Source organism: Gallinula chloropus (genome assembly GCF_964237585.1).
Source record: "Gallinula chloropus genome assembly, chromosome: 14".
Lineage (NCBI taxonomy): Eukaryota > Metazoa > Chordata > Aves > Gruiformes > Rallidae > Gallinula > Gallinula chloropus.
In genome coordinates this window covers 14,295,529-14,319,947 of record NC_140099.1, presented here as the reverse complement: position 1 = coordinate 14,319,947, position 24,419 = coordinate 14,295,529, and the positions used below count along the sequence as shown (strand labels likewise).

The window sequence follows — 24,419 nt, the reverse complement described above, 5'->3', positions numbered from 1 at the left end:
ACAAGGTGGTTTTCTGCTGGTTTGGCCTGCTGGGCTGGCAGTTCCCTTGCCAGCACCATGCACAGGAAATGGCGAGGGTTGTCATGGGGACGAGGGGATTGGGGGAGGAAGGAACTGTCCCCACCAGAGTGGGCAGCTGTACAATCAGCTCAGCGGTGGGGTCAGACTGCACGCTCCAGAGGCTCCATGGACATCCTTGCAGAGCAAAAAAGTACCTGTTGGTCAAAGTAGGTTGCTGAATTGCTGCTGAATAGCTGCATATCCAAGGTCAAGTAGTGCCTTGTAGGACAGTTGCAATTACAGCCAACCTGAGCTAAAGCCTGTGCTGAGCAGTCTAAGTACAGCATCTCTAAATTGATGTTTGCTGACAGCATCAAGTAATTGGTGCCTTATCTAGATTGGAGCCTTTGAATGGCACATGTCTCTTCCACTTCCCCCTTGGCTGTCAAGAATGTGGTTTCTATAGGAATTTAAAGCTCCCTCAGTTTGATAGGTTGGGAACTGCTGATACAGACTGGAATCTCAGCGGTGGGTTCTTCTTTCTGTGCAACTGTGAGGCTGATTTAAAAATAAATGTGTTTTGAAGTATTGTTAACAGGCCTGGAAGAGTAGATATCCTCCTAGCCTCCTGCATTCCTTCCCCAGCTCCCTGCATTTTGATTCCAACATTAAGTTGGAACAAAAATATTTCCTTTCTGTACCGGTTGGTTTGTAAATGCATTTTTAATTGTATGTTCTTATACTTAACAAATACCTAGCAGAGTTTTGTAAAAGCCATTATTTCCAGAGACACTCATTTTGCAAGGGAAGGGGACAATTTGGTGTTCTGGCCTACTGTCTCAGAGTATTTGGGGTATGTTATTACTAAGAGGGGGGAAAAAAAGACCAAGCTTTTCCAGAAACTGGGATATGAAACCTTCCTCTTTCCATGTCACTGGTTTGAAGGTAGGCCAGACTTGAACTTGCTAAAGCATGGACAGCTCACTATAAGTGGTGGCACCTCAGCCCTGCTGTACCTGTTGAAGCAAGGTGGTTCTCGGGGGGGGGGGGGGGGGGGGGAGGTTTACTTCTGTCACTATCTCTAGTAACCCAGGTCCTGAGCTCAGTGAGATCTCATTTCTCCACCCCACGGCCCAGCTCCTCAGGTCTGGTAAGCTCTGTGGTCAGGGTGGCGCGGGGAACCCGCCCTGCCCCTGCTTTTTGTGCACCACGTTGGTATAAATGCAAGATGTTCATCTTCAGGGCAGCTATTAAAGCCAGTAGTAATTACTACAATAGTAACTTCTCATGCCGCGTCCGTGCCCTCAAGCCTTAACCAAATGTAACTTCACTGATGATAATTAAACCCAGAAGACTGTGACCCAGTAAAATCTGTGTGTTTGGTAGGGACGGTGATGCTGAGGAGGAAAGTAGGCAGCAAAGATATAATAAATAAAATCAAGCTGTGCAAATGCAAAGGAAAGAGAATAATTTTGTGTCAGTCAAAACAACTCCGGGGCTGAGAACTGGTTTGTACTCAGAGGTTGAGTCCTTTCATGCTGCAGATTTTGTGCAGTGTAATCCCACTGCAACCTTTGCTTTGGGGTAATTGCTAAATTCTGATGCTTTCTCTGCCATGGAGTGCTCCCCAAAATCCCATGTCATGTCTGTCTCCCCCTCCTTCCACCTTTTGTCTTTCCCCAGCTTCTCACCACAGAGGCCTGGCTGAGTCTTTGTATCTTCCAAGTAGTTCTACCCAGTTGCATTTCTTTTCTAAAATAGTTGAGATCTTTGCTCAGGGGGCAGAGCAAGTTTTTTGGATTACTGTCTCTTCCATGGGTCACTAGTATTTGGGCATGTGAACCCAGTCATGTAAGTTGTTCTGTCTCTGGAGATTCCTGGGGAGGGATGCCCTGGTCCACTGGATGTGTTTTCCAATTCAAGGGTTGTGGGAAAAATTGACAGTTCTGTTCCTAGGAATATGGGGCTGGGACCAGGCTGAACCAACTAGCACTGGATGGAGGAGATAAAGATGAGTCAACCTGGAAACAGGTTTTGGGAAAGGGCTCTGGAGGAAGGGGCTTGCTGCTGTTCCTGGGAGTATGGGAATCAGTGGGCAGAAAATGTGCATCCCAGTACTGCTGGCAGTTAATCGCTGCTCACAGTCCTCTGTCTTTGCAGTGCTCTGGCAGACAGACAGAGTAATCAATCAGTGGATTGATAGCTCCTTCTCTGTACCCCAGCAATATTTTACTGGGCCTGTGTTGAAAACTGAGTAGGGTTGCTTCTGTACCTGGGTGCTTGTCAGTGAGTTTTTAGGAGCTGGTGTCTTCTCGGCGCCAGCGTGAACCAGACCCTCAGTGTCTGTGTGAGGGTCCATTTGAACTGAGCTCTTGTTTCATAATGCTTCTCTTTTTTTTTTTTTCCCTTCTTTTCCATATGCACTAGGTGACTTTGGAGAAGGTGTTGGGGATAACTGTGTCGGGAGGCAGAGGATTAGCCTGCGACCCCAGAACTGGCCTCATTGCTTATCCAGCAGGGTGAGTCACTAACCACATTCTTCAAAGCAAAGATAAACCGGGACTGATGTATCAATGTAAAAGATTCAGGGTGTTTCCACTGCCATCTTCTACAGGGTGGCTGTTTACCATTCTTTAGTCTTTTCACACCAGAGAATGGTGATGCTCAGCACTGTTACTGTAATTGGCAAGGGAAAGGGATTGCAGAAGTCCATCTGAGCTTGGCTCTTCCTCCCAGCTAGCTTGTTCTGCTGGTCAGCAAATTTAAGGAGAACAGGAAGGGCAGTATCTCCAAGTGGTGTTGCATAGGCAAAGGAACTTCCACAACAATTAGAGATGACATTTTCAAGTATCTAAGAAACAGGCTAGGGACGCTTAAGGGTTCTTTGTTTGTGACCAAAATGAGAGATGGGGGGTCAGTAAAACTGGTGAGAAATTTTTGCCCATTCTGGTGATACCCTGGTTCACAGAACCACAGAATTATTGTGGTTGGGAGGAACCTCTTGAGATCATCTAGACCAACCCTATGTTTGAGCAGAGTCACCTAAAGCAGGATTCACAGGACCATGGCCAGGCAGCTTTAGAACATCTCTCAAGACAGAGAGTCCACAGCCTCTCTGGGCAGCTTGTTCCAGTGGTTGACTGCTCTCACAGTAACAAAAAACCCAAAATGAGCAAAGAAAGAAAGAAGTGGGGTTTTCCCCCCTTTCTTCTTCCTTTGTGTTCAAATAGAATTTCATGTTGGTTTAATTTCTGCCCATTCCCTCTTTTCCTGTCAGTGGGCAGTCTGTTAAACTGCAGACAATTTGAGAATCCTTTCTGCATCTGACAGCATCTTTTATGCTTGAACACTTTGGAGCCAGACAAATACCTTCCGGTGTGCCTTGCTTATTCCTCTGCAGCTTTCCTGACACTGAGTATCTTCGAGCTTGAAGAGGGAAGGAGGGAGAGAAGAAAACAAGTGCAGTAAACAGATGTTTTGGGCTCTTGCATAGCTAAAGATAGATTAGTTTTAATAGTGATATCCTCTGATGTGCTTGTGCCTGCCTAACATTTGTTTAATCAAGCATGAGGATACCTGGGGATTCTTTTGGGTAATTAAAAGGTTATGTTGTTCCTTAGGGCTTTACAGGGGAATCCTGTTCTTACTTGTTGGTAGTAGCATCTCATGGCTGGGGCAGGAAACCTACGGAATATACCAGATGTGTGTTGTAACAGTTTAGTACCTTGTGTGACTTGCTGCTTTTGTGCTGTGGCTGGCAGCCTGGTTTGTGATGCTGTTGTGATTTGCTGCAGTCAAGATGATCTCTAACAAAACCAGCAGCAGTTAAGGAGTCAAAACAGGAGAGTGGTGGTGTAGACCTTGCTGAGTTGATGTGAGTTCAGGTTGTTGTTAGGGTTTTTTGTGTTGGTGTCCTCCCCTTTCTCATTTCCTGTGAATTTCTCTTGATTTGCAAGTGACATTTCTGAGCCATTGGCTTTATTTGTTTAGGTTTTTTTCTATTTATTTGAATTAACTGGATGCTGAAGCTTCTTACAGGAGGCTGATGTAGCAGACTGGGTACAGCTCATGAACACGGTTGGTTCGTGACCTGTCCATGCAACTTGGTCACCTTCAGCCGTGCTGCAGGAGCTCCAGCCATTTCCTCAGCCCTCTGCTCACCTACCCAGGTTTTGCAATCCTGACATGGAGAGGCTTTGCTCCTCCAACCTGTCCTACCCCTAAAAGCTGAGTTTGTGTAGCAACTTTGTATTTTCCAAAGAACACTTTCAACATCCCTGTGTTCATTTGGGTGAGATCAGAACAGTTGCCCCGGGCACCCTGACTGGATTCACACCAGGCTTACGAATGCAGATGTGGATGAAGACTCGTGCATGAGAAGCTTTGGTGTCTGAGCACAGTCCTAACTCTGGTCTCTGCTTTGCCTAAAGTACCTTTCTGTTTTTGAGAAATACAGTTGATATTCTGGATGTTCTCTTTGCTGGAGTGTCTGAATCTCCTGAGGGATGCCATTCCCAACGTGACCCAAGCTTTTTCCAGCTTCACAGCTGTGCCAGAGAGCCGAGTGTTACACCATTGCTTTCTCTCCTTCTCCTTGGCTTTTGAACTTTTTATCCTTTCTCTTCACTGACCCTAATGAGGCTTTTGCTCCATGTGACAGCAGCCTTGCTAACTCTGGCATTGTTTCAGTGGGGTGCTTGAAAAAGCCTCCTGTTGCACTTCTTGTCTGCCATGAAGGCAAAAGCCTCTGAATGCTGCAGATATTCCAGGCCAAAGCTTTTATGTAAGGCTGGTCTCTTAGGAGTTAAGGTGGGAGAGAAAATGATATCCTCTCCAAAGGTCTTGCAAATGTTGCCTGCACTTGTCTTTTCTTTTGTTAGCAAGTGTAATAAACCCAAAGCTGCTAAATTTGATCTCTGCTAGTGTCCTGCAGTGAATAACAAGGTCGGTCTTGTGGGAGGAGTGAATGGGGACAAAAATGTACTGAATTTTTCACTTGTGGCAGGACTGATGCTCTGTCCTCCTTTTCTTTCAGGTTTTTTTTACCCCTTTGCTTTTTCCCTGCCCTTCTCTCATTGTTTTTTTCTCTTTCTTTTGGAGTAGCTAGTTGAGGTTCTGTTTCCTAGAAACAAGAAGGGGAAACAAAGCTAAGAAAATCCTCTGAGGATGACTAGCATTAAAAAAAACAAAATAAGGGGAGACAGGATGGGACACCTGTCCATTTAAACTAGACCAGCTGCTCAGGTATCTTGAGTCAGCTTATGTGCTTTGGGGTTGTGTTTGCTGTTATTTTTTTAAGCCTTGTATGTTGGTGTGACTGATTTATTTTCCATCTCTTTATTCTTCTTCCCTTGGCTCTCAGTTGGTCATGATAGCTAGTTTGGAGCCCTGTCTTCATGTGAGGCACTTGAGGGATCAGCCTGTGCCTTTTCTTCCATAGGAGCAGGAAAGTAATGCTTGGTGCTGCTGTTCAGCACACGCTGGCTTTTAAAGGCTCCTTTGTTGTGTTCTGCCAAGCTTAAGTCTCTCTCCAGCTCTGCTCGTTGATTCCCAGCCGCTCTGACAGAATTCAGGGGCTTTTCACCCCAGTGTTCCTTGCTGGTGAAGTTGGTATGTGATACATAACACGTATAATGAGTTGCTCAGTCTCAGCTTGCATACAGAGGCTTCCCTCCCCCTCAGCTCTAACACAGCTCTTTCCATCAGCAGCTCCTGCTGAAGGCAGACATGGGTTTAACACAGCACATCCTCTCTGGCATACAGTGAAATTAGTTTCTTTGGGTTTCTCTAAACATGACTGTAGCTGGTACAGCCATGGCCCTCTGGCTAGCTCTGTGTGTGCACGGGGTGGCCAAATGATTTGGATGTCCCCACATTCTGTAGCGTTTCAGAGTGAATCAGCTTTGTGCATAGGAAGGGTGGGACAATAAAAGAAGGGCTTACACAGTCAAAGTTGAGGTGAAGATATCGGGGCTGCTGCTGCTGCTTTTTGCCACAAGGTCTTGGTGAAGACCTAGACTTGTTCTTGCTTTAGCTTTATCACCCTGAGGGGTTTTTTGTTTTGGTTTTGAGATAGGACAGTTAATGTTCAGAGATGAATACTGGTATGATGTGTTCAGAATCAGAAAACTGCACAGCTGTCCAGGATGAATTTTACTTTACTGCAGCCGTGCCATGTGTGTTGCATGTCAGCACAGCAGCTTTCTGGGCACCAACCTGTGCTGCAGCAGGATTGAGCCACTGTGGCTCCCCCTGTCCCAGCCTTTGTCCTTGGCTGGTTTGCAGCACCCAGCGGAAGCCTTTCAACTCCATCAGCCCTTCCGAGTCTCTATCCACCCCTCCCAGGGAGCAAGGTATGAGCAGGGTGACCAAGGAGATCCTTCACAGCTGTGTCCAGACCACTTTTCTGCCAGTTTTTTTTCTCTGGAGAGGGATGTGTGGGGACCATCAGGAGCTGTCCTTCATCCAGAGGGATCGTGACAGGCTGGAGAGGTGGGCCCGGGTGAACCTAATGAAGTTCAACACTGCCAAGTGTAAGGTCTTGCACTTGGGCCAGAAGAATCCCAGACATAGATACAGACTGGGAGAAGAGCTCCTGGAGAGCAGCCCTGCTGAGAAGGACTTGGGGATTCTGGTGGATGAGAAACTTAACATAAGCCAGCAGTGGCTCTTGCATCTCACAAGGCCAATGGTATCAGGGAGGTGGTTGAGTCTCCTTCTCTGGAGATATTCAAGTCTCGTCTGGATGCCTATCTGTGTAATATGAGATAGGGAGCCTGCTTTGGCAGGGGGGTTGGACCCGATGATCTCTTGAGGTCCCTTCCAACCCCTAAGATTCTGTGATTCTGTGATTCTGTGATTCTGTATCCTGGGCTCCATCAGCAGAGGGGTGGCAGCAGGGACAGGGAGGTGATTGTCCCTCTCTACTCTGCCCTCGTGAGGCCCCATCTGGAGTCCTGTGTGCAGAACTGGGGCCCCAATACAAGAAAGATGTGAAACTGTTGAAGAGAGTTCAGAGGAGCCACGAAGATGATCAGAGGACTGGAGCAGCTCCCTTACGAAGAGAGGCTGAGGGAGCTGGGCTTGTTCAGCCTGGAGAAGTGATGGCTGCGGGACGACCTCATTGCAGCCTTCCAGTACCTGAAGGGAGCAGAGAGACAGGAGGGGAATCAGCTTTTTAAAAGGGCAGACAATGGCAGGACAAGGGGGATGGATTAAAACTAAAAGAAGGAAGGTTTAGATTAGATATTAGGGGGAAGCTCTTTACAGAGAGAGTGGTGAGGTGCTGGACCAGGCTGCCCAGAGAGGAGGTGGGTGCCCTGTCCCTGGGGGTGTTCAAGGCCAGGTTGGATGGGGCCCTGGGCAACCTTGTGTAGCTCCAGGCCTGGAGGTTGGTGTCCCTGCCTGTGGCAGGGGGCTTGGAACTCTGTGGTCCTTGGGGTCCCTTCCAACCCAGACCATTCTATGATTCTATGATCCACGTGAAAAGTCCTGAGCCACATGGCCCTTCCTGTTCTTGTCTGGGAGCTTGTGTGGGGATGGCCTTTGTTCCAAGGATGTGTGAGAAGAACAGCTCTTTGGAAGGCTGGAAACTGGCTCCCTATCCGCAGATCCAAGGAGGGAATTGTCAGGTCTGTGTCACAGCAAAGGGAAAGCAGTGGATTGGTTTTAATCCAGCCAGGGGTCTGCTCAGCATGTGCTGAGCTGTCTCACACAGCAGAGTGGTAAATCCCACTGGAAGCTGAACAAGTGAGAAATGTTATTTTCCAGAAGTGGTTGTTGGGTTGCTCCCAAATACCTCTTTCCAGTTCCGGTAGATAGGCTGCGAGGCTAAGTGGTTTCCAGCCCATCCACATGTGGAGTCTCTTGGAAAGTTTCATCCTGATTTTCCATTGTAGATTGCTGCACAACAGAAGAAATGAAAAGCTTAGAACCATTTCCCTTCACCTTAAGCTGTGTATATCCTGCCATGGAGAATAACCTGTAGGAGAAACACTGTGTGACTTTACCAGGCGTGCCGTGTCCTGGCTCTTTCTTTCCTCTTCACAGGGGAAGGTTGTGGTGGGTGGGCTGCAGGTGTGAGTGGTGAGAGGCAGGTGTAGTAGATGAGTGCCAGTGAACAAGGCCAAAGGCTGAGATCTTTCCAAGATGTGTGACCATCGTGGCCAGAGTAGGATTGGAGGCTACATGGACAATGAAACTGTAATTTGTAATGTGACAACTATTCCTGCCTTACTTCAGAGTGTATTTTTCTTAACTGACCCATCACTTTGCTTGGATTCTGCAATGGTAGTTGCCTTCAGAAAGCTGTAGGTACACAGAAGGAATCCACTTCTTTATAGACTCCTTTGGTAGGGGCAGTTGGTGCAAAGCTCTGATGCTCTGTGCAGGTACAGTTCTTGGCTAATTTTTCCCTAACACAAATGCTGATGCTACTGGGCTGTTGCCCAAATACAGCTTCAATGGGTACAGGGGCACTGACATACTTGAACTGCTGGGTTGCCAGTAGATAAATCTAGTTCTGCTGGTCACTGGCTTTTTCAAGTTTACTTTACCCAAACTTCTGAAGTATTTCTGGGCCACTGTTGTATGTGCTTTTCAAAAGGAGCATCCTACAGTGTTATAAAGACTGTAGAAACCTGCCCTAAGATGAAGAGAAATTCTTCTCTATGGTTCAGAGCAAACTTCAGCATATTTGGACACACCAGAGACAGTTTTGTCCTGTTTGAAAGGCAACTGTCCCATTTTAAAGGTCCCATCTCCCAGGAATGTGGCCTGTTGGTAATGCATTTCCTCTGTGCTTGTATGTGCCCCCCAGGGAGACCTTCCCACCGGCACAGTTGAAGGAGTTGACCTGGAGAGAGGGAGATCAGAAAATCCCCCTCATCAAGACTGTTAAACACAAGTTGAATTGAAGAGCTGTGGCTGCAGCTGGGTTTGAGTTGGGCCATTACATCCAAACCAAACATTGGTGTTTTTTTTGTGCTGAGGGAACATCACCAGGTTTCAGTGTTCAAAATGTCCACAAAGATGATGAAAAGTAGCCAAACCCTTCCCTCCCTTTCTTTCCCCAGAAACAGCAGATTTCTCAGAAAGAAGCAGGGGCCCATCTGGAGTCCTGTGTCCAGAGCTGGGGCCCCAATACAAGAAAGATGTGGAACTGTTGAAGAGGGTTCAGAGGAGCCACAAAGATGATCTGAGGGCTGGAGCAGCTCCCCTACGCAGAGAGGCTGGGGGAGCTGGGCTTGTTCAGCCTGGAGAAGAGAAGGCTGCAGGAGGACCTCATTGCAGCCTTCCAGTCCCTGAAGGGAGCAGAGAAACAGGAGGGGAATCAGCTTTTAAAAGGGCAGACAATGGCAGGACAAGGGGGATGGATTGAAGCTAAAGGAAGGAAGGTTTAGATTAGATAGTAGGCGGAAGTTCTTTGCAGAGAGAGTGGTGAGGTGCTGGACCAGGCTGCCCAGAGAGGTGGTGGATGCCCCATCCCTGTGGGTGTTCAAGGCCAGGTTGGATGGGGCCCTGGACAACCTTGTGTAGCTCCAGGCCTGGAGGTTGATGGCCCTGCCTGTGGCAGGGGGGTTGGAGCTCTGTGATCCTTGGGGTCCCTTCCAACCCAGACCATTCTATGATTCTGTGATCTAGTGGAAGTTTATCCTCTTAGCTTAGAACTGTTACCCCTTGTCCTATCACAACAGGCCACTTGTGGCCTCCTCTGGACCCTCTCCACTAGGTCTTTGTCTGTCTTGTACTGAGGACTCCAGAGCTGGCTGCAGTACTGCAGGTGGGGTCTCACCACAAGTGCTTCCCCTGTTTGGGATGACAGTGAGAGTTTGTCTGAAGGACAGGAATGCTGTTCTGACAAAAGCCAGCAACGGGGAAGAGGCAGTGTGTTGTAGGGCATGGAGGGACTATTTTTAGTCTGCCATGGGACTGGATGGAAGAGAAAATCACTTTGCTTCTCCCAGCTTGCACCTTTTTCTAAAAATAAGAGTAACACTTTTCTATTTCCCCCCTTGCAGCTCTGGAGATTACTGGAGATTAATCAGATAATTTAAAGAAGGAGGATTAAAAAAAATAGATGACTTAGTGCTTTCTTGTGCAGAAATCCTTACCCTTGCTAGCTTGGATGCTCTTCTCCTAACACCACATGCTACCCAAACCTCAAGGTGGTTGAGTCCACAAAGATACCTTCTGCTGCTTCTTCAGAGCCTCTGCAGCGGGCTGCTCCTGCCAAACATCCCAGAGCTGGTTCCATGCACAGGACTTGAGCTCAGGTGACGTTGTGGTAGGTCTATGGACAGAAAGCTAAGGACATGGTTAAGGCAAAGAACACCAGAGGCTGCTGATCCTGCTGCCTCTGCGCCCTCCTTTGTACCTCCTCCCAATGCTGAGCAAGCCTGGCTTTTGGCAGAGAGAGGACAGCAGATTGAGGTGGTGGTAGAAAGAAAACTGTCTCAGGAGGTTTTGTAGAAGAAAGTTGGATGGAGGTTGCATAAGCATCTCTTCAGTAGAAGAAATTTAGATGGAGGTTGCATAAGCATCTCTTCAGTGGTGCATTTTCTTTGGCACATCACAATGTTTTTACATGCAATTTTTTTCATTGCTTGTAAAAAATAAGGAAAAGCTTTTCTTGTTCCACCTCTCCCCTCTTCCATGCATCCACCTCGGAGCACAACCCTCTGGTACCGGCACAAGGCACAAAGCTCTGTTAACTACAAGCGAGTTCTGTGCTTAACTGACAGTGCAGCTGGGATGGTTTTTAGTGTAAGGATGAATCCCAGGACCCTTATTCCAGGCCAGGGAGAGCCCCCTGCCTCCAGCGTGTGTGCAGGCAGTGTGTATGTGCTCTTACCTCCAGGGATGGAAATCCTGGAGAAGGGGTTTCTTTCCCGGTGGGATGCTGAGGTGATGTGAGCAAGCTGTAAGGTTTGGTAGTGTGGGTAGGGCGAGTCTAGTGTAGGTAGCTTCAGTCTGCACTGTCACATGCAGCTAGTGTGGCAGGTCAGTGTTGGGAGCAGAAGTATTAGCTCAGCCCTCAAGAAAGTTCACAGATTCACAGAATCCCAGGGGTTGGAAGGGACCTTGAGAGCTCATTGGGTCCAACCCCCCTACCAAAGCAGCTCCCTGGGACAAGTTGCACAGGGAGGCGTCCAGACGGGTCTGGAATCTCTCCAGAGAAGGAGACTCCACACCCCTCTGGGCAGTCTGTCCCAGGGCTCCCTCACCCTCACTGGGGAAAAGTTCTTCCCCATGTTGGTGTTCTCCACATACACAGTGTCAGAGCGTGTATGAGAGTGTTTTTATCAGAGCGTGTATGAGAGTGTTTTTATCTTTGCAAGGCTGCAAGGAAAATTGCTGTGACAAAGAAAAAGCACTTAGCTGCCCCTGAAGCTTCCCTGTGCTGGATTCCTGAGGCTGTGACCAGGGAAAGGTAGGGCTTCTTGGAGGAGCCCTGTGAGATTCCTGCTGCTTGGGTTGCCTGACAACCCATGTTAAGGAGAACTGTATAATAGGTGCTTGTTACTGCTTCCATCCTAGTTCTAGGGCAAATATTCCGGTTCCCTGAACGGGAGAGCGTTATCGTGCCTGTCAGCATGGCTACAGCAGTTGCTGTTGTAATGATTGCATCGCTCATATCTGACTTTAACCTGCTGTATTACGAGGAAGGCCGGTTGTCCTCACTCTTTTGCTGTACCAGATGCAGGAGAAATTTCTTCTCAGAAAGAGTGTTTGGGCATTGGAACAGGTTGCCCAGGAGGTCATGGAGTCACCATCCCTTGGGATCTTCAAGGAAAGATTGGATGAGGTACTTAGGTACATGGTTTAATTAGTAATATAGGTGGTAGGGGGGGTGGTTCGACTGGATGATCTTGGAGGTCTTTCCCAACCTTAATGATTCTGTGATTTGGTTTTTAGATTGTGAGGCAAGCTAGAAATAATCCCATGTAGAAGTTTGGGTTATTAGTTTGTGCTTTGGTCTCATTAACTAGCATGTGAACTGAAGGGAAGCGGTCACTACCTTTAGAAAAACCAAAAGGCAGCCCCATGGCAAGGGTCACTTGTAGTTTATGTGCAGAGAAACCCAAGTGAGAGGACAAATGTGTCTGCTTTATTTAACAACAGAGCTGAATGCTCTGGTAGAGCTCTGCAAGTAGGAAGCCTTGACAGGTTTGGAAAGCTGCTGCATGCTAGTGTGGTAGGAGTGGTTGCACTGCTCGTGCTGCCTTGGTTAGTTTGGAACACGTAGGCTTTTTCTCAGCTTGATGCTCTGAAACCCCCCAGGGTTTGCCCATTGCCTGAGAAAGGAGGGGACTGGCATAGAGCCAGAGTGCCCGAAAACCTGCAGGTAGCAACCTGCTCTCTTCTCTACCTGCTCTGTATCTCTCCAGCAGTTACACCTCCTAGCAACCAGCGCCTTGGTGCAGCAACACAACTTGTTCTGGAGCCAAGTCCTGAGCTTGCATAAGCATGGGGGAAGGGGGGGGAATGGGGACTGAGTAGTGAAGTCTGGGATGAAAACGAGATACCAGCCGCCTCAGCTGAGCTCCACCCTTTCTAAGAATCTCAAAACAGGCGCTGTGTCTCCTGGCAACCTTGCACAACTCATAGAGTTTAACTTAAAAGTACACACAGCCCGAAGGAGGCATCTCATCACCAGGTGTGAACGACAGGCAGTCGGTCCTTTTTCCTCTTCCTGGAAGATCTGGTTCTGCAGATGGTCCCCAGATTCCCTAGTTAAAAAAGGCAAGGAGTTAAAGGTGAAAGAGCATCATGTTGGGGTGGCTCAGAGGCGCTAAGAAGCGGCATGTTACACACGTGCCCAGAAGTGCCCTGACTATGGCTTAGGAACCAGCTGTGGGACGTGGCCCTGCCTGCTGGGCTCGTGCTGGAAGCCGTGCCCAGCAACACGCACACGCATGCACTGGCCCGTTGTGCTCCTGAACCTGGTTCTTTCAGCTGGCAGTCAAGGGCTGACAGAACCTATCCCAGCCACTTCTTTGCCTTTGGTGTCGGTTGCTGTGCTTTCATAATGCTGACATAATGCTTCTCAGTTTTGGGTTCTAACCTGGCCATGTTTTTCCATCATGGGGGATGTAGATCTATGAGAAAGCAAAACTGGCTTTTGTCATGATTGCTTCTCCTTCCAGGAAAATCATCTTTTCAGATCTCTTAATAGCTGATGCTCCTTAGCTTCTCTGAAGAAAAATTTTAGTGCATGCAAAATGCTCTGCATTATGCTGAAATATGGGAAAACCAGAGGTAAATGGTCACCTTCTATTAAAGCTGGCTCAGGAAAAGATAACACAGGCAGAATGGAATTTTGCCCATGTAGCAATGTCTGAGCTGTTCCTGCTTTGAGAAGTGGTGGGGCTGGAGCAGAGAGCTGGCCAGAGCCCTGGGTGTTTGGGTCTGGGAGCCTTGTGCCCAAACTTCCCCGGGGCTGTGGCACCACTGGCAGCTGCGGGTAGAAGCTGGCTCCCCCGTCCCTTTCCTTCAGCATCCACCTGCCTGACCTCTCTGAAAAGGCAGAGCTGTCAGGAAGCTTTATTGCCTTTCTGCTGGTCCTGGCAGCAGTGAGCTTTGCCTGTGCCTAGAGGAGCCAAAATCAGCTGACCCCGTTGGAGAGGGCATTCTTCAACTCCACGATTTCAAAGAAGTGGGCTTGGTGGGGGCTCTTCTTGTCTCTGAGGCTCTTACAGAGATACAGCCAGGCTCAATGCTTCCTGAAGCATTCAAGAGGAAAAGCTGCTCCAGTTTCTCTGCCGCAGTGGGGGCTTTTGCCATCTGCTCTGGAACACAGAACTCATCCATGCCGGGTCAATAGGCACTGGAAGGGCCTGCCCAGAACTTTTAAGTGCTGTGTGGCCATCCTCCCCCGGGGAGGAAATTGACTGGGAGACAGACCTGCTTCAGTCTGCTTCTTCCTGATGGTTAGTTAGATGAGAATGCAGAGAGAGTTAATTGTATCACTTTGTTTCCTTCCTTTGATTGATGCCGCTTTAATACTGACTACGCTGCTTGTTCATGGTAAAACAAAGCCTTGAGGCACCTGCCATGAGCTGTCATGTTTGTCTTCCCCAGATGATTAGCTTGATGTATAAATCTTTCTCCTCAGTCCCAAGCCGCTCAGGCACGGGGGATGCTCTGGCTGTGCCTGCTGGAAAACAGAGGTGTTGGACGGTTGCTTGCAAGCAGGGTATGTTCTTCCTTTGGGACTTGATGTTAAAGGAAGACACTTACTCAGCTTTTGAGGCTTTGTGGCATGGTGGGAACTGCTCCTGCAAAGAAGTCGGTGAAGACCTGAAGAGTAGAGCCAGATGTTCCCCATGTGAGACCAGCTGGGTCTGCACATCTCTGCAGGGAGCTGCCTGCTCCCAGGAGGGTGCCTTCAGAGACAGCTCCCACCTTCTCCCCTTACACCGTTGGGCTGGAGAGCTGAATTTGCTCAGTGCTTGATGGCAAATTAGATTATTCTGCAGGAATTTTGTTGTAAACATTCTTTCTCTTGATCTTTTTCTCACCTTTCCCTCTGAACCCCTATTTGCCTGGGGTTTTAAAATCTTTACTTTTTTTCCTTCGACTTGCTTTTTATTGCTTCTTCACCCCCTAGATCTGTGCCTTTCCTTTTCTCTGAGGCAGCACTCTTGGGCTTTGTTACACTTGGTTCTGTTGATGGGCAAAGAGGAAGCACCCCTTCTGTATGTGTGTATAACTTAAAAAAGGCAAGAATTTCTTGTTAGCTTAACTGAATTCTTAATGCTCTAATCCTTAATGCCAGCAGGTTACTCTGCCCTGGTCAGGCCCCACCTGGAGGGTTGTGTCCAGTTCTGGGCTCCCTGGTATAAAAAAGACAGGGATCTCCTGGAGAGAGTCCAGAGGGGGCTACAAAGACGATTAAGGGCCTGGAGCATCTCCCCTGTGGGGAAAGGCTGAGTGAACTGGGACTGTTCAGCCTGGAGAAAAGAAGACTAAGGTGGGACCTTGTGAAGTATGGGATGCAGGAGGAAATGGCCAGCCCCTTTTCAGTGTCTGTGGGGACAGGACAAGGGGCAATGGCTGCAAGTTGGAGCACAGGAAGTTCCACACCAACATGTGGAAGAACTTTTCCCCAGTGAGGGTGAGGGAGCCCTGGGACAGGCTGCCCAGGGGTGTGAGGAGTCTCCATCTCTGGAGAGATTCCAGCCCCGTCTGGACACCTCCCTCCAAAGCAAATCCACTACGTCGGGTGTCTTCCTGCACATGGGATATCATTTTGTTGTTACCCCTGAGACCTGTTGTGTTCAGCCATGGGATGGGTGTCTGCTTGTCGAGCACGTGCCTCATCTCTTACCGCCCCGTGCCTGCACCACTCTGCCCTGCATCCCGCATCTCCGCTTCTCAAGGCCTCTGCTATGGCACCATGGCTTCATTTCTCTCTGCTACATCATCCTGTTGTAAATCTCTCAGGCTACATAAAATAACTGCTTGTTGCTGTTAGTTCTATAAAACTATGGTTGTATCACGCAGAGATAAACAGCAGCAAAACAAATGAGCTGTAGACACCTGGTCAGTCAGAGAAATTGCTGTCGCAGCCCAACCAAGTAAAACAGAGCTACAGGCAGGTCAAGAAGAGTTCAGAGTGAGCAAGCCCAGGAAGCCCAAGGCCTTTCAGGCTCAGTACAGAGCTTAGAGCCAGCAATGGCAAACCTGGGGCTGTCAGCCAGGCGCTGACCGAAGAGGGACTGGTTCTTGAGAGCAAGCGTTAGGGTGGAGCACAACTGGGGAACGAGATCCCTGCAGCAGGTGTCTTGGCTGGTTTGTCAGGACAGAGAGTTGTTTTCTTCTTGTTGATGTGCCTGTGACAGCCCTAACTTTGGGAGGAGACCTCAGCATATGGAGATAAGTCCTTTGTCAAGAATTAACATAGCATGCTGTGATTCCAGCACCCACCCTGGAAAAAGTTACATTCGGATTTTCAGCCGTGTTCTGGCTGTTTCATCCTTCTTGGTCTCACCTGGTTCTGCTCAAGGCTCCATTTTCTGCTTCTCAGTCTCTCTGACCTGACTGCTCAGCACATTTTCTTGTTGTGAACTGTCTCAGCCGATCCCTTTTTTCCTCCAGCCTTCTTGTCATCGGTTGCCTGTAGCTGTAGCCGCCGGGGCTGCTGCTCCTTTGCAGTGTTCTGGGGGTGTTTGCCAAGAGTGCCGCAATAAAACGCAGCTCTGCGACTCCCACTCCCAGCCCAGCTGACTTCATGCTTCACGTAGGTGTACTGCTGGCATGGCTGCCCTGCCCCCAGGGATGGGAGTGCTTTGGGGGAGCGGGCGGGAGAAGTGCGGCCCTGCTGTGTGTATTATAGTCAGCTGGGAGCCATATGCGTGCATGTGTCTGTGTGTATGTATACATACATGTATGTGTGTACACGTGTTTGTGTGTGCACATGTGTTTGTCATCAGAGCCTTATGGCCTTCAAAGCTTGCAGACACGTGAGCTGACAGGCAGCTCAGCGTGTGTATGTGTGGTGACCACTTTGTGGGGCTTCCTTGTTCCACCAACCTTTCCTGCAGGCTGGAGGAAAGGTGGGACGTTCTGCAGGGGAGACGGCCCATCCCTGGTTCTGCTGGGGCAGGGTTTTATCCCTGATTCCTCATCCTTGAGGACTTTTCTCCGTTGCTGGCTTTGGAGTGTCAAAGGGAGTTGGGATGTTTTGGAGGTGAAGCTCCTGCTGAATCACTGGTGACTAGGCAGCCGTGAGCCGTAACAATTAACTGGAATCATTTTCATCTTCCTTGCAACTGAAATGATTCCCAGTTGGTAAGCTCGTTTAAATTCTGCGGTTTTCCTCCCCTCTGCTTTCCCCACATGCTCTTCTGGCCCAGGTCTTTCACAATCTCTGTCTGGTTTAGCTCTTTGCCTCCCAGAAAGGTGCCTCCTTATTGTGCAGCTCTGTAAAAAGCCGACGCTCTCCTGAGGGCACTTGTGCTGCATCTCTGGCTCCAGCATGGCTGCTGTGGAGTTGTGTACAACTTACCTGATGGGGGAGAGGATCTGGGCTGTCTTTTGTCCCTGCATCCATTACCCCAAAGGATGGTGTCTGTTTTCCTGAATCATCGTGTTTGCCCAGTGTCAGAAGGACTGCTGGTTTTAAAACTACTCTTCCTCCTCTTCTGCTCTGTCCCCATAAAAAGAGACCTTGACATGAGCTAACGTTGAAGGTTTCCGTGCTAAGTGGGAGTTTTCCACGTGTGGTGGTTCCAGGGGGCTGAGGGTGCATTGCAGCAAGATCAGCCAGACCTGCTGGAAATCATGGCAGCCAGTCCTTGTGGGATAGCAGTGCCCCTGCTCTGGTGGGCAGGAGGGCTCCTGCCGAGCTTCTCCTCCATGTTCCTGGTAAAGCTGGAGCTTCAGTGGTGTCTATTTGTATGCCAGAAGAAAGGACTAGATTGGTCAGTGTAAACCGCAGGCTTCTGCCCCTTATTAGACCTTTAAATCCAATTATGTCTTTGTTTTTTTACAGTCTTATTAAAACGTTTTGGGTGTCTTTTCATGTCTGTGCATCTGTTTTCTGCCGTCTGCAGCTTGAGGTCAGCTGCCAGTGGACACTGCTGGCTCTGTACAGGGTAGGAGCTGAGGAGAAGCTTCTTGGCTGCTCAGCCCCTTCCCCCCTCATTTGCAGCAGACCCTGTCCATGTAGACAGGCACAAACCATGCTAGCAGCAGCAGATCCTGGGCACGGCAGCATCCCCACCAGGTCGTGGGAAGAGCAAGTTGTCTATTTTTCTGGATGTCATTAGATACATAGGCACTAGTGGGGTTGTTTTTTTGTGCTGAGGTGGTGAGCACTTTGAGGCTGTGAGATTTGGGGGCACAGTATTTGTTCTCTTGCTCTTCTGTGTCAGTCTACTGAAGGCTGAATGGGAAGGCAGCTGTCACCTCAGCACCTCAAGTGGATCATGGTCCTGTGGCTCTGCAAAGCAATTGGCACTGGGCAGAGACAGAGAGAGGGGCCGTGTGGCTCCTTCATCTGGTGTTCCCTCGTACTGGACATGTCTGCCTGTCAGTCAATGCACTGGGCGAGGCGGTGTGAATTCAGTAGGCTGAAATGGTGGGGGGAGCAGAAAGTGCCCTTGTCCCTTTGGGGGTTATCCCTACAAATTCTTCTCTCCTGCCTTCAAATCTCAATTTACTGTGCTGCTCTCCCTTGTCTTGCGTGTGGGTGCGCACTGGCTTGAGGTATATCTGAATGTCACATTTCTAGAGGCTGGGAGAGTAGTCTGGACGACTATCTTAAAATCTTCCTGTTCTTCCCTAGGTCTGGGAAGTCCAACCATTCCCATCCTATGCTAAACCATATCCCTGAGCACCTCATCTACCCATCTGTTAAACTCTGGTGACTCAGCCCCCTTCCCTGGGCAGCCTGTTCCACATCCCCACAACTCTTTCAGTGAAGAAGTTTCTCCTAACATCTCTCCCTGCTCAGGCAGTGGCACCCAGATCTTAACCTCCCAACAGATACATCTTTCTTCTCAGTGTGCATTTAATTAGTGTAGCTTGCACTTGAAAATACCTATTCAGTTCCACAGCCAGCGTGCACATCCTTTCTCATCCCTGGTAACCCGCTGCCGGTACTGGCTGTGAGTTAAAGAAGCTTTTTTTTTGGCAGGAAGAGTTGCCACAGAGAAAATTAGCACCAGCTTTTGTAGACGCTGCTTCTCTCTGATCAAGCTTCCCTTGGCAACCCGTGCAGTGAGAAAGGATTTTGTTCTTATCAATGTCTTTTTTTCATGTGTGGAGTGCGTAGGAAGCTATTGCGCTCTGGTTTGAATAGCTTTGGGAGGGGGGGTTGGGAAGAGAGCAAGAGTACGAGCCAGAAATTGAGAAATGGCCTGATGTTGAAGGGATGGGACTGTTTGCTCTTTTCATTATTCTTCTTGCAGCAGCATGAAAGGAATATATTGGTAGGGGTGGGGGTGAAGGAAAGAGAGAAAGCCACCGTTTGTTTTGAGGTCTCAACGGAGTTTTCTTTCTTTCTTTCTTTCATACAGCATCCTCTTTCTAGCACAGGCTGCGTGTGCTTAGGAGAGGAGGACTTGAACCATGAGCTCTGCCTCCAGTCATGTGTCCTACAAGACTGGGCAACGCTGAGTTGATGGATAACTTGGGAAGGAATGCTCTCGCAGGCTTTTCATTTTCCCAGGCGCCCTGGAGGGGAGCGTGGCCTGCAGAGGAAGGGAAGAGGGAAGCTGACTTCAGCAGAAATCTCTAGTTTACTAGCTAGCTGAAGGAAGGTGGGGAAGGAGGTGCCTGGAGGAAGACAGCTGAGGCTAGAGGGATGTGTGAGGAAACAGGAGGACAATGGGAAGAGTAAAATGCCCAGGAACTGGGATTTTGGGAAAAGCAGGAGTGAAGCCAGTAGAAGAAAAGGCTGTTGATACTAAAAGCCAAGTTGATGTTAAAAGCTGCATGTATCGGGGAGGTGTACTTAAAGGTTGTGGGGTGGCATCATAGACCCAGAAGTAATACCTTTAAATACATAATCCAGTGGCCTCTGCAGGAACCAGCATGCAAAGAAACAGGACACTTGATCACAGCTGGCTGATAGCTGGTCTGTACAGCCCTAGTCCATACAGCAGTGAATAGTCTCTGTGAATGACCTTGGGAATCAGAATACACTTGTGGATTAAAAAGGTGCTGTGGTCATCAAGCACTGTCTGTGGGTGTGGAGGAGGAAGGGTTAGTGCTGAAACAAGGGTTCAGACAACGCTGATGACCGAAACAGTCAGCATGCGCCAGGGACAGTGTTTGCAGGTCCCATTTGAGATGCTTTTGGAGCTAGTCTTGGCTTGTGTGTTGGCACTAGCATTTAAAAAGGTCTCTTCAGACAAAGGTGTCTTGAGAACTTGAGTTTTGAAAGCTTCATTTTGGGAAAGGGCCGGGGCAGGTGGAACAGGGCATGTGACTATTATAGAAGTGCAGGTTTGAAGTGCTTTGCTTGGTCTGGATCTGCAGTAAGAAGGTAGCAACAAAAACATCAGTGCTCTCTTCTCTTGCATCCTTTCCATCCCTCTAGCTGTAAAATGAGGAATGCAGCCTTTATAAAGGACCAGACAAAGGTGGATGGATAGATGGGTCTTGTATGCTCTTGTATGCAATTAATTTTCCACTGTAATTATGTTTATTATTTTAATTGCTGTAAGATTAAAGGCAGCGTAAATGGAAAGGAGTAGATACTTTGAGTCTCCTGAGGGCTTAATAGCCTAACTGGACTTGGAGGCAGCATGGAGTAGGTGGGTCAGCAATCTGAGCATTTTGAGAGGGAACCAGTTTTCAAAGTTGGGTGCTCCTGATTCCCAGAACAGTATCTGTGGCCTGCTGTAAGATCTGTGGCTTGTGGCCTGCCCTCTTGATGAATAAGGTGTCCTTGGAGTTGACTGGAGTCTTCATCACCCTTGTGTATAGGAGACAGGAAAGTGATGGTGGCAAATCAGCTTGGGACAGCATAACGGTGGGGTAGCTTTTGTTGGGTAGCAGCTAGTTTAAGGAAGCAAGTTTAGAAGACTAGTTTTTCTTGGATAAATGACCATCTTGGCAAAGAAGGTCATAAACACTTAGCAAGTTGTGTTAGTTAGCTTACAACTCCACATAACCACTTGCAATCTTGTTTCAGTGCAGCTCTGACCTTTTTGTGGTATAAATCAGCGCTTGCCAACCACTAAGAAGATCCTGTGATTTATTCTCTATGCCCCAGTCAGAGCTTACTAATTACTGGCTAGATACAGTGCATCAAGCATAGGGTTGGCTTAGGACAAGGTTGAAGTATCCACGTTTGTGAGGGCTGCTCTAGAAGAAGTTAGTGGATTTGCCCTTGGTATGTGAGCTGGGTTGCTCTTACCTTCACATTGGGCTCTGGACTTGGTTGAGGGCTGTGAAGGGGAGGAAGCCTGTCAGCAGACAGCCCGCTCTGGAGCCCAACTGAGCTGAAATTCATCCTTGTAACTGGCCAAAGGCTCTGTCTGGTGAGTTAACGATGGCAAGGCCCTCCTGGGGTTCACTGTACTATTCTAGGGAACCTTTGTGGTTCTCTCTACTATTCTAGGAAGTGGTTTGCTTGCTTGCCTGGTTTGAAGATGGTGGTTTGTATTTTGCATCTTTCCTGTGTTTTGGGGCTGTATTGGCTCCTCTGAAACCCTGTTTATCTGCAGAGTTACTCACAATAAAACAGAAATGGAAATTGAAGAGCTGCATAGGAAAGTCTTTGCCAGGATTTTGCCTTTCCTCATTCTTTCTGGCTTTTTTGAAACGTTTTGAGCACAGTTCCTCCCTGTCATAACTCAGCAGGATTTTGGTCCATTAACCCAATCCAACTCCACAGAATGGGGTTTTGCTTTGCCTTTCTGATTAGCTGGAGGCCTGGGATTAGATAGATTGTCACATCTGCTAACTTCCTATTTCATATCTCATGATTTGCAAGGCTTAACCTCCCCTGACTTGTTAATGGATCACAAACCACCTGCTTCTGTACACTAATCCCTCAGAAATATATAGCATAGTTTTGACTTGAAATGCTCCAGATTGGTTTCCTGGAGTAAAAAGCGCAGCAGGATGGATCCTGGGCTGAACAGACTGCTTATTTACACTTTCTCTGCTCTTCCACATGGACACCTCTCCAACCATGGCTGTTTGCCTTAACTATCAAGAAAGTGTGCTGGTTTTATTGCTTTTCAGGGTAGGGAATGAGTGGAGAGGACTAGGTGGAATGACATGGGTGGAGAGGGATAAAGTGGTCTGAGTGGGAGCAGGAGCATCCAGTGGTGCTCCTCTGGTACTGCAGCTCTTGGATTCTCCAGGCACTGGCAGCATGTGCTAGCAGAGGGACAGGCAAAACCCACAAGTTCTATTTTGGAGGTGAAGTGAGAGATGGGGCACAAGGTCACCAGAGCAGTGGCTGTTCTACCTTCTTTCATTCACAGTTGCACTCTTGGGAGCAGTAAGGGCATGTGTTTTCTGTCCTGCTTGCTACTGCTCTCACTACAAGACAGATGCTGTTATGTGCTGTTAAAAATTGTGTTGTAGGGTGTTTGTGGAGAGAGAGAGGAAGGTTCCAGTACCTGGGACTGCTCCAGGCTGGTCATGGTGGGCTGAGGCACTGAGCTATGGGGAGTGGGGCCTCTTCTCCTTCCCTCCCTGTTTGGCTTCCAATGGAGATGGTGATAATGCTTACCAGGAGTTTACTACTGTGTGCTCTTGCTGAGAGATTTCTGGAAGGCCACGGAGCAAGTTGTTTATTCAGATATGTCCCTTGGGTCACTATTTTTTGGTATAGTATGTCTCACTTCTCAACTGGTCAGCCACTTCTTCTTCTGCCACACTCAACAGTTTTTCTCCTGTCTGGCATCTCCTGCCAGGCACAGAAATTTATCCCCTCTACCTCACCTTCTTTCCCTCCCCCTGCCCCCAAGGCTTTTTGGGAAGATCCCCTCTTTCCTTCTTCCTGACCTTACTCTGGTCTAGGAATGCTGGTTTGATGAGTACGTAGGGTCACTCTTATGTCAGGGACATAACCCTTTAGGGCCCTAGCTTAGAGTTTTGTGGTGACCCTTCCTGGCCATCTTGAGCAACTGGAGACTCAGCGCTCCTGGATACTGGAAGGATTATTATTTATGGTACTGGCTCATGGCACTCCTCAACATGGGAGAGACTTGTGATTCCCCTCTGGGCTGATCTTTTCCTTTGTGATTTCTGGTAATCCCCTGTGAGGTTAGGGGATGAAATAGATTTTTGAGGCTAGTTTTGGTGCTGCTTTGCCAGGAGGGGGATAGCTCTCTGGTTTTATTTATGCACATGGTCATGTCAACTCTTTGTTCTTCTGTTTCCTCCATCTAGGTGTGTTGTTGTGCTGTTCAACCCCAGAAAAAATAAGCAACACCATATTCTAAACAGTTCCAGGTGAGTGAAGCTTTAAGCTGGACTTGCTTCCTTTGGGAGGTGAATTTCAAGGTTTTTATGAGTTGAGTGAAATGCAGGAGCTGCTGTTGCTCCAGGCTGAAGCCTCTCAGTGAGAGATACCTTGGGGAGAGGCTACCTGCCAATTTAATTCCAACTTCTCCTAGTGTGAGGAGCTCTTGCTGCTGAGGCACCACCTCATAAACGTAGTCCCATGGGGGACTTCCTAGAACTCCACGATACCTGATGGGGTTTTTTCCCTCCACCTGAAGCTATGACATCCTCATTGAAGCCAGGACTAGGATGTGGTCCTGCATCTGAAATAAAGGCATATGACAGACCTTGACTTTTGGAGCTTTTCTGGTGCTGTAGGCTGCTGCTTGAGCTTTGGGTAGCAGGGAATCCCTGTGGCAAGTGTTAGATGTCTGGTAAAGCAAGAGCGTCGTGTCAGGCTATTATGTGTCATTTTAGCCTCTTTCCAGCCCGTCCCCTACTCTCCAGTCATGACAAAGTGAAATGAAATCAGCTGTTGGAAATGTTTCTCAGTGTCATTTTCTCTGTTTCAGGAAAACAATCACAGCACTTGCCTTCTCTCCAGATGGGAAATATTTGGTTACAGGAGAGGTAAGTGTGAGAGGGGAGAGTGCACACCTTGTCCATCCTATTTTGAAGCAGGGCAGAGAGCCTTAGAAGAAGCGAGTTGCCTTGACACAGACAGATTGTTGCATCTCTGGGTGAACCTACTGGGTTCTGGGTGGCTCTGGGTTCTCCTGCCAGCAGTTTTTCAGCGTGTTGTCACTCATCAGCTTGGGGGATGGATCTTCTAGGGTGGTGTCTGTGGGCTTGAAGGTAGAATGAAAAATGTGTGGAAGAACAAGCAGGGCTCTTACTTGAGCAGGAGTGAGGAGTTCTTGGATGGTCCTTAACGTCAGAGTTTAGTGTTGTCCCTTTAGGATTTCAGGAAGTAACTGAAGGCAGTAACAGTGTTGTGGAAAAAGTGAGAAGTGCGTGTGGAATGGAGCTTTAGGAACAGCACAGAGGATGCTGGTGCCTGTGGTTTGGCATTGCATGTTTGGATGGGGGCGACAATTGCTTCCTCCTTCCAAACATGCCCAAGGGAGGGAATAGAGGTGAGTGTACTGTGGGTCTGTTCTGCATTAGAAATTCAAGACACAGGCTGTGTCATGCGGCTGGAATTGCTGGATGTTGGAAGCCTGCAGAAATGCTGACTGTCCTCAGTACAGTTGGGCTCATTCTGCTCTTGTGTGTGATTTACCACTAGTGTGTAATTTACCACTAGTTGTTGTGCCTCTGTAAGATGTGGGGAGGAGGGAGGACCTGTGAAACAGGTCCCCTCCTGAGCCTCAGCCACAGAGAAACCTGGTGTTGGAGCTGACAAGGTTGGGGATTGTTCACTCCAGTGATCCTCAGTGGAGCCACCCTGATGACAGCTGTCATGTCACTGGCAGGGTCCCAAGCTGGGCCTGAATTCTCCA

The 24,419-nt window shown here is 48.5% G+C and overlaps 1 protein-coding gene across 1 annotated transcript in view; it reads left to right on the top strand.

Moving 5' to 3' along the window:
• The window catches only part of MAPKBP1 (mitogen-activated protein kinase binding protein 1), a 102,788-nt gene that overhangs the window by 30,581 nt on the left and 47,788 nt on the right, over window positions 1-24,419 (top strand). The window contains exons 2-4 of the mRNA XM_084270735.1: window positions 2,428-2,519; window positions 22,864-22,926; window positions 23,490-23,547. Of these exons, the coding sequence (XP_084126861.1) occupies window positions 2,428-2,519; window positions 22,864-22,926; window positions 23,490-23,547 (213 nt within the window). The remainder of the gene's footprint in view (window positions 1-2,427; window positions 2,520-22,863; window positions 22,927-23,489; window positions 23,548-24,419) is intronic.